Source organism: Oryx dammah, unplaced genomic scaffold, assembly GCF_014754425.2.
Source record: "Oryx dammah isolate SB20612 unplaced genomic scaffold, SCBI_Odam_1.1 HiC_scaffold_2, whole genome shotgun sequence".
Classification (NCBI taxonomy): domain Eukaryota; kingdom Metazoa; phylum Chordata; class Mammalia; order Artiodactyla; family Bovidae; genus Oryx; species Oryx dammah.
Genome location: NW_024070186.1, coordinates 112,262,917 through 112,273,278, shown reverse-complemented (window position 1 = coordinate 112,273,278; position 10,362 = coordinate 112,262,917). Strand labels below are relative to the sequence as shown.

General features: G+C 39.5%; 2 protein-coding genes across 2 annotated transcripts in view; one reads left to right on the top strand and one right to left on the bottom strand.

Moving 5' to 3' along the window:
• CMSS1 (cms1 ribosomal small subunit homolog) overlaps window positions 1–10,362 on the top strand; it is a 400,514-nt gene that overhangs the window by 124,068 nt on the left and 266,084 nt on the right. The window lies entirely within an intron of this gene.
• The window catches only part of FILIP1L (filamin A interacting protein 1 like), a 315,409-nt gene that overhangs the window by 116,749 nt on the left and 188,298 nt on the right, over window positions 1–10,362 (bottom strand). The window contains exons 2-3 of the mRNA XM_040226024.1: window positions 2,310–2,562; window positions 1,408–1,581 (exon numbers count right to left, since the gene is read on the bottom strand). Coding sequence (XP_040081958.1) covers window positions 1,408–1,581; window positions 2,310–2,552 — 417 coding nt within the window. The 5' untranslated portion in view covers window positions 2,553–2,562. The remainder of the gene's footprint in view (window positions 1–1,407; window positions 1,582–2,309; window positions 2,563–10,362) is intronic.

Sequence of the window (10,362 nt, the reverse complement as noted above, 5' to 3'; positions counted from 1 at the left end):
GATTTATAAAGCGGGGCCAAATTGTGATTAACTTTCAGGGACACTTTGCAAAGTTAGGATTGCAAGCATTTGCGGAGAGGGTATTTCCAATTTTGCAGTGTGCAGTAGATTTTGTAACTAAAACTTTTTCCTACTGATTTCAAGATAAGTTTGAAATTACTCTTTCATTTTACACTGAAGCGTTGAGGGGCTATGCCATTTGTGGAGTTCTGTGAGGATATGTTCAGTGATCGTTAATTTGCATTTGTGAAATTTGTGCTTAATGCTGTTTCGAAGTCACTGTGCTGGGAGCTTGGATACAGTTTTAACACTATTGACTTGAATGAGGGTTTGGCTCCTCTTGTTTGAAATTTGGATTAAAGCTCAATCAACAGACTTTGGGTGGTCTCATCTTCACCCCTCAGAGAAGCAGATCCATATGACCAAACTTCTTAACAATTTGGCAAGATGGTGGGCTTCTCTCATGAGACACCCAAGGCAAGAATAGCAGCGACATGAGAGGTCATTCCTGAGGTAGGCTGCCAGACCATGGGGGAGCTTTGTCCAAAGCTTGCTTTCACTCTCTTCAGCCTTAGCTTATGCTCCTAGTTGTTTCTTTTTTATAAGAATGAAAAATTATGAAATTTTCCATCAAGGTCTCAGAGGAAAATGGAAGAATAAACTAAGGATGCAAAGGAGTTTCAGAAATGTCAGCAAGTAAAAGAGCAAGCAGTGCTGTATCTTCGTGCAGTGGTGGGCGTGTTGAAACTGTTCATCTTTGCCATTGTCCTTGCTGGGCACACTTGGTGGGGGGCAAAGTCTTCACTGTCATTAAACTATTGAGAGAAAAAGAGGATATGTACTCATCTAAAATGTATACTTCCTAAAACTCTGTTTCTTGGACAGTTCTTCAGATCATTTCCATTCATGCTCAGAATTTCTATGACATAATACTCCAGTGTTTTCAAATAAATTAACCTCCATGGTTGAACTTTATCTGTTTTTTATTATTGCTTCAGATCTCTAAAAGAAGTACAGACCTGTGTGTGTGTGTGTGTGTGTGTGTGTGTGTGTGTGTCTGGGTCCAAGTGTCTGTGTTTCTTTGCGTGTGTGTGTGTGTATGTGTCCGTGTTTGTACAAGGAGGGGGAGAGAGAAAGAGGGAGGAATTCTCTTGCATTTATTAGGTTTTAGTCTGATGTCAAGAAACAAACCCAGTGGGAACATCCTGCTTCCTGTCCATGATTTATTCTCCTTTTCTTTCCTGTAGAGCATGTAGTGTTTATCTTCCTTGGGTAGGTTTTAAACATACAACTATAAATAACCGAAAAAGGAGTTACATGTCCTGCTCACCTGCCAGGCCCAGTGCTTTACTAGCTGGTGAGCTTACTTCATCTCCCTAGGTGCACTCTCCTGATTATAATACATACCTCATTCATTGGTTTCTCATAGATGTCCTCCTGCCAAGGAGCAGATTTTGCTTGAAAAGCATCTCGCTGGAGAGCTTCTAGCACCTTTTTTGGAGTGACAAACCCATACTGAGCTTCCAGCAAAGCCAAGTCCATTTTTTCAGCCTTTAAAACACCTATGACTTCATCTCGAGCCTGTAGGAACAAAAGGCATTTCAGAAAGCCCACTTTATCTACGAGCAGTCTCTGCAAGTGATTTTTTGTGTTGAGTGTTTTTTCTTGTTTCTTCTCTTTCAAATATAAACATCATATTCTGTTATAGCACCTTTTACAAAAGGTAGCAAAATTATGTCCCTTTATCCTTCTTGCAATCTAGTTACACATGAATAATGCTTTTTATTGTGATAACTAAACAACATGGAGAGAATTCTATATTTTTCACTGTGTTTGACAAGTAGATAACATGCTATTCCTCAATGGACTGGTATTTTCATATTCAGGGATACGAAATACGATTGTCCTGTATGTATAGCAGCTGTTTATTTTGTGTAGGTTAATAATGCTGGGGCAAATCTCGGAGCCATTCACGTGAGGTGTAAAAGCACCTACTGTCATTTAAAACTGACCCAGAAGTCATCAGCTATTATTGTTACCCTTCTGAGCCTGTGCGCTGAAGCAGCAAGTGGAGGATATGACCTTTCACATGTGCCTGCCAATCGCATGTCATCATGACAGCCCTTTTAGATGTGACTAATTACTCTTCGTGTTGCCAGAAGATAATTCTGTGTATGTGTCCTTACACTTTGCTTTCATGTGCATACAAGTATGAAGCACAGATAGCTATGTCTGTGGCAGCCTACACAGCAAATTCATAAGCAGCCTTCCCCAGGAAGCATGAGGACGATGATTCTAAGCCAGCTGACCTGCAGTTCCCCCTCCAGAATGCTGAGAAGAAATAAGAGGTCATCTCTGGAGAGGTCTTCTCCTTGGTGGCCGTTACCACTGTGTGACTTAGGATATGGAAGGATTGCATCCGACTCCCTGGTGGGGTCTTTGTCTTGCTGTCTCTGCTTCTTGTCCTCAGGCCCTTGGAAACTGTGGTCTTTTCCAGGCCTTGGAAATTGCTCTGGGGCTGAGCCCTCCTTGTCACTGCTTTTGGAACGCATACTTTAAGGGCTGGAAAGAAGAAAGACAATTTGTAACGCTTAGTGGAAGTGGAATTTTAATAAGAGAACCTATTACTGCTTTGACAAGTCTGCACTCATGTTATATTTACCACAGCCAAAGACTCAATCTTTCTGAAGTCTACAGCAGAGAAGGGTATTAGCAGATTCATAAATCACAGTCTTATTTACACTTCTGTTTTTAAAATCAACATTTAAAAAAATGTGTTCTGCTTTGATTAAGGCCACTTATGTCCATGGGTAAACAGACTGTATTTGAACTTCATCCACCAGGCATTCCACCTGAGGGACCTGGGTCATACCTCCAACCTCGGCTTAAGTGCTTACTTAAGACGTACTTAACATAATTATAAAATGGTAAATTTGCTAATTATTCTAACTTTCTGCAGATTCACAAGGTGGTTCCACAAGGAAACCTTTGTGGAACTTAAAAAAATGTTTTTAAATTTCTTAACCTTTGGTGCTTTAAGATAGAATTATCAGAATTACTGCTACAAAATACTTTGGGTTATTTTGTTGTGATGATAAAGTCTAATATTAAAGGAATGAAGGCTTGGTTCCTGGCTGCATCCCTGACATTCTGCTAAAATTCCAGAACCGTCCTTGGATAAGTCAAGGGTTTATATTTAGAACCCTTATCTCCAAAATAAGAACCCTAGTGCCTATGGTAGTTGATTTTTATGAAAACGATATAAAATAAAGTAATATTTGAGGGACAATTTTAGCTGTACATCTTATTATATAGGTATTGAAATTAATTTACAAAAGCACAATAATTTGTTCCACTTTTGAGGTTTCTAATGAAAAAAGAAAATATCAGTTGAACTTACAGTCTACTTCAGTGATGTTCAAAAAGATTGTTAATTTTACTCATTCCTATAAGTCAAGAAACTATCATCATCATTGGTGCCTTGCTTTTCATTTGTAATAATATTTCTTTAAAAATTAGAAGGGGTGGAACTTCCTTGGTGGTCCAGTGGCTAAGAATCTGCCTGCCAATGCAGGGGACATGGGTTCCATCCCTGGTCTAGGAACTAAGATTCCACATGTTGCAGGGCAGCTTAACCCATGTGCTACAACTACTGAACCCGTGCACTGCAACTCCTAAATCCCGCTCACCTAGAGCTTAGGCTCTCACAATAAGATAAGCTACTGCAACAGGAAGTCCACAGTATCGCAACAAGAGAGTAGCCCCCACTCACCACAGCTAGAGAAATCCCACGGGCAGCAGTGAAGAGCCTGTGCACTGCATCAGAGACCCACTACAGCCAAAATTACATTAAAGAAAAAAATTCTAGAGGGAATTTCCTGGTAGTTCAGTGACTGCGGCTCTGGCTTCCACTGCAAGGGGAACAGCTCTATCCCTGTCTGGCAAACTAGGCATGGCCAAAAAGAAAAAGAAAAAAAATCTGGAAAAGTTCAAGCATACAGAGAAGTATGAAAATATAATGAGTCACTACATGCTACCACACAGATTTGTAAAATCTCCATTTATTATATATTTGGGTAATATCTTACAGATTAACCCAAACAATCCAATACATTAGAAAATAGTTTTTTAAGTAAAATATTATAGTTAGAGTAGAAGCCCTATGTATGTCTTCCTTAACCCACTTTCTACACATCCGACCCCATAAGTAACCATCTTTAATTTGGTGTTTATTCTTCCCATGCATGTTTTATATTTTTAATGCATGTTATATATATATTTAACGTGTTATATATGTTAAAATATATATTGCTGAGCCATTTATAGTTTCACTTTGCAGATTTTCAAACCTAATGTAAACAGCATATTGAGTGTAGCATTCTGAAAGGTTTTTTTTTGTACTGTATTTTTGAGATTCTTACTTGTTCCATTTTACTTATTTTACATATTTGACTGCTATATGATATTACACTGTATGAATAATCCACCATTAACTTATCCATTTTACTGTTGATGGATATTTAAATAATTTACATGTTTTTTGTGTTAGAAAAAAATGCAACTGTGAACATACTTTTATATTTTCTCCCTGTGTACATGCATTTCTTTAGGTATTCTTTATGGCATAAGAGTGGGGTTTTTGGACTCTGCTATATTGTGTTCCCAACATTACTAGGGATTACTGCTCTCCTGAGTGGAGTACCAATTTATAGCAGAGTATAAGTGTTCTCCTTGCTCTAGATCTTCATCAACATGTGCTATTATGGAATTTATACCAATATGATAAATGAAATGGTATCTGATTTGCATCCTAAATTCATAAGAGCAGCACCCTTTTATGTGTTTAGATGGCATTTGAGTTTCTTCATAAATTGCCTGTTCATAGTCTTTGCCCATTTTCCTTTTGTAAATATTAGTTGTCTTTTTCTTATGAATTTATAGGAATTCATTACATATTCTATTGTTTTGCTGTTATTTCTTCTGATAGTAGCTTAAACATTTTCACTTCAAGTCTTTTGTGGTAAAGAAGTTTTCAATTTAATTTAGTCAAGTTAATCAGTTTTTAAATCAGATCTTCATTTTTTAATTGGGAGATAATTGCTTTACTATATTGTGTTGGTTTCTGCCATACATCAACATGAATCAGCCACAGGTGTACATACGTCCCCTCTCTCTTGAACTTTCCTCCCACCCCATCCCACCCCTGCAGGTTGTCACAGAGAACTGGGTTCAAACTCCTTGCATCACACAGCAAATTCCCGCTGGCTATCCGTTTCATACATGGTAAAGTGTATGCTTCAGAGCTGTGCTTTCAATTCCTCCCACCCTCTGCTTCCCCTCTGTGTCCACAAGTCTGTTCTCTGTTTTTGCATCTCCATTGCTGCCCTGCAAACAGGCTCAGCAGTACCCTTCCAGATTCCATGTATATGCGTTAATACATGATACTTGTTTTTCTCTTTCTGACTTAACTTCACTCTGTATAATAGGCTCTTGGTTCATCTACCTCATTAGAACTGATTCAAATGCGTTCCTTTTTATAGCTGAGTGATATTCCATTGTATATATGTACCACAACTTCTTTATCCATTCATCTGTCAATGGACTTCTAGGTTGCTTCTGTGTCCTATCTGTTGTAAACAGTACTTCAATGAACATTGGGGTACATGTGTTTTTTTCAATTATGGTTTCCTCAGGGTATATGCCCAGTAGTGGGATTACTGGGTCATGGCTCAGAGGTTAAAGTGTATGCCTCCAATACGGGAGACCCAGGTTCAATCCCTGGATCAGGAAGATCCCCTGGAGAAGGAAGTGGCAACCCACTCCAGTATTCTTGCCTGGAGAATCCCATGGATGGAGGAGCCTGGTAGGCTACAGTCCACAGGGTCTCAAAGAGTCGGACATGACTGAGCGAGATTATAATGGAACTTTTATTCCTAGTTTTTTAAGGAATGTCCATACTGTTCCTCTTAGTGGCTATATCAGTTTACATTCCCACCAACAGTGTAAGAGGGTTCCCTTCCTCCACAGCCTCTTCAATATTTATTGTTTATAAACTTTTTTTTATGATGGCCATTTTGACCAGTGTGAGATGATACCTCACTGTAGTTCTGATCTGCATTTCTCTAATAATAAATCAGTTCTTTCCTTTATAATTTGCATTGGAAACCAAAATTTGAGCAGTGGCAATATAATAGAATGGTTAAGACCATGAACTCAGGAACCACTCTGCCTGAGTTCATCTCTCTCCTCCATTACTTATTGGCTATAAAACTTTGGCAAATTACTTGATACCTCTCTGCCTTTCTCATGGAATTCTTGGCCACTACTTGGCCTTCCCTGGTGGCTCAGCTGGTAAAGAATCAGCCTGCAGTGCAGGAGACCTGGGTTCGATCCCTGGATTGGGAAGATCCTCTGGAGAAGCGAACGGCTACCCACTCCAGTATTCTGGCCTGAAGAATTCCATGAGCATGATAATAGTAGTATATTCATAACCTAAAGTTGCTATGAGGACTAAATTAGTCAATACATGTCGTATGTTTACAGCACGTTTAATACAATATTATCACCAAATAAACATTAGCTCTTATTAACATTATTAACTTTACTTTTATTCCCTCCAATTTTATAGTGATTCTGTACTACCTTTATAGTTAGAAAAAAATTTAAGAACTAAAGCAAGTTTATTTGATTATCTGTTTCATCTAATAAATTGTAAACCATGAATTCAGGGGGAAAGAAAAGAAGATTGAAAGAATGGTTTTGTGTCTTTCCTGGGTACTCTATTGAAGAAGTGACTCTTTCCAGTTCCACCTTGCTGGCACCACTTGAGAAATCAGAGTGCAGAACAGTTTAGGAACCTTGAGGACTTCATAACCAACCAGCTAAGCGTCCATTCATCTCTCTGCCCATCCTTCAACAAGCATTTATTGAAGGCCCACTGTGTGTCCTGCACTAAATTGGTTATTTATGGTGTGACTGTCTTACTTTTCTTAATACAGGTGGTACACTTTTCAAGTGTAAAGTTATGGAAATAGTTCATAAATCTGGGGTCATGAAAAGTGTACTGAACTAGACAGAAGTCAGGTGAAAAGAATTCTATCACAAATCAGCCGTGGGACTTAGTTAAGACGTGACCCTCCCTGAGTGCAGTATCCTGATTTGTGAGGTGAGGGGGGTGAGGAGGTGATCTCTATGACCCCCTTTCTCCTAGGATATATAATGATTCTTGCCACTGTGCCTTTCTTTTAGCATAGATTATCAGTAGTGTATTTAAAAGACATGGATTTTTGGGTCTGCGCCCTAGAGGAAATCCACAGAAATCTAAACACTGCATATGGATATGCAGTAAACCTGTGTCTAATGGTTTTCACCAGAGTAGAGATCACAGTTAAAAGACAGCGCTTAAGGAAAGAATCCCAGAGTTAATTTTCAATGAGAATTGTTCAGTAGCCTCATCATAACAATCAGGCTGTAAAAGCAGAACTGGAAGGTGTTAGTGGCTTACCTGTTTATTATGTGTTTTGTCAGTAACAAACCAACTGTCAAGTGATACTAGTGGGGCACCCTGCCTTAAAGTTACAGGGTCCATCTGGAGAAACTTAAAACATTCACTGTCAAAGTTTTAACAAGTCATGTAGTATCTTTTCTCTGTAATTCATGTTCACTCTGACTTTCCTCCATCACACAATTAATTCCTCTATTAGCTGCTAGAGATCAACAGTAATGGTGGTGATGGTGGTGGTAATGTTGATGATAGCTAATACTTAATGAGAAGTTACTACATGCCAGGCATTCTTCTAAGCATTTTACATGTGTTAACGCATTCAGTTCTCCACAACAACCCCATGAAGTGTGGGGATATTATTATCTCTATTTACAGCAAAGAAAGGGAAGCACCAATGAAGGCTGCACAGCTAGTAAGTGGAAGAACTGGGATTTGAATCCAGACAACCTGGCTCTACTACCTGTGCTCTTAAAAAATCATGTCTCATGCTATTGTACTGTACTGCCAAAGCCAGGTGGCTATGAACAGCCTGTCTGAGATGGATACAGACACCATGTGTGAAAAATGCTTGTAGCCTTGCTGAAGAGATTACTTATCAATAATTACAGTAGAGATGAGCAGTGATCTGTGGCAGTAGTTGTCACTGACTGTCCACTACTTGGCCTTCCCTGGTGGCTCAGCTGGTAAAGAATCATCCTGCAGTGCAGGAGACCTGGGTTCGATCCCTGGATTGGGAAGATCCTCTGGAGAAGCGAATGGCTACACACTCCAGTATTCTGGCCTGAAGAATTCCATGGAGGGTATAGTCCATGGGGTTGCAAAGAGTTGGACATGACTGAGTGACTTTCACTTTCACTCCGCTACATATCCAGGAAAGGACGTATTTATTTGAGAAATGCAAAGGCATAAAGGGAGTATATTTTTATGTAGGGATGGAAGGTTAGGATATATAGAATTTTTGACTGTAGAAAGCCTCATTATGTGTATATTTATGTGCTAATAAATAATGTTCCTATACTAGCATATTAATATATGCTATGTACCTTATGGGAGAAGGCAATGGCACCCCATTCCAGTACTCTTGCCTGGAAAATCCCACAGCAGAGGAGCCTGGTAGGCTGTAGTCCATGGGGTTGCTAAGAGTCAGACACAACTGAGCGACTTCACTTATGAAAACATATTCAAAAATAAAAAGGAAAAATATTAATAAAAAATAAGAAATCCAGTTTTTTTTCTCCCACCCCATTGGATTATCTTGATTACCTCAGGGAGATCATTGCTCTGGCCTATAGGAATAATGGAGGGTTGTTAATATAGAGTAGATATGTTTAAAACACTTAAATATTATGTACCGTTTTGTTTATATAAATGTTCTCACATGAAGGACAAGGCCTTCAGTTTCTTCTATCTAATATTAATATCTAATACATTCAGATATTCTATCTAATACATTCATGTGTCCCTTGGGATTTCTGACCTGGTGTTTCATACCTAATGGCTATTCAAGAAAATGACTGATTTGTTCCTTCTACTTTGTGCCCTATCCGCAATTTAGGTAACATTGCTAACTAACAGTGGCTCAAAACTCTGTAGGTCACTCTGCATTTTCAGCCATCTTGCAGCTCACCTGGGTGTGAATGGGCTAGGATGGGCTCACTCCATATCTGACTCTGAGCTAGACAAACTTGATCTCAGCTGGAGCATCTCATCTCTGCTCCACATGGGCTTTCAGCCTCTGGTGGGCTGGATCAGGTTTCCCCATAGAGCGGACTCAGGGCAGCATCCCAAGAATGTGATGAACAGTGATCTGTGGCTGTAGTTGTCATCGACTCCCCGCTGCATCGCTTATTCTCCCCTACCCCAAGTCTTCAGTTTTTTTGGTAAAAGAGCATTACAAGGCCACCCCAAATTCAGGAAGTGGGGGAATAGATTCCACTTCTCAAAGAAGGAGCTGCAGAGTCACATTGCAGAGGACTGGGAAGAATTAACTGCAGCCATCTTTGAAAAACTCATCTGTTACACTTACGGATTCGTATTTCTGTGAAAATCAAATAGAAGCCTAGTTTAAAAGAGAGGTAAAATGTGTTTGATTCTTTACTTCTTTTAGTTTCCTGGAAGCGTAGGGTTATTTTTGTGACTTCTATGATGCATTCCTGTGCTTTCATCTTACCCAGGCAGTCAAATGTGGAACAATAGCCTACTGATAAGAATCAACTTGTATGCTGTTACTATTCAATAAGGATTCCTCTGTCACCATTAATCTTATCCAAGGTATGCCTTCCAGAATTCCAAGATAATGTAAGTTTCTGTTTAGCAGGGTAGCTTGCTAAGCATTGCTCATAAGTGTGGCTCTTTGAGTTTAAGGCAACTCTGAACTACTACAGGGCTTCCCAGGTGGCACTAGTGGTAAAAGAATCCACCTGCCAATGCAGGTTAGACGTAACAGACGCAGGTTCCATCCCTGGGTCAGGAAGATCCCCTGCAGGCGAGCATGGCAACCCACTCCAGTATTCTTGCCTGGAGAATCCCCATGGACAGAGGAGCCTGGTGGGCTGTAGTCTCTAGAGTCACACAGTCGGACACAACTGAAGCAACTTAGGATGGAGCACAGACTGCTACAGAAAACTGAGTAGATCTCCATACATGCACTGTCTTCCCTCACCTCTCATTTTTTTTTTTTAATTGAGTTATAGTTGATGTACAGTATTATATGTTACAGGTGTAAAATATAGTGGTTCATCATTTTTAAAGGTTGTATTCCATTTATAGTTATTATAAAATATTGGCTATATTCCTCCTCACCTCATTGTTAAAGTGAGTTGAGTGAAATCCTCCAGGAGTGCACATATCATTTGCCA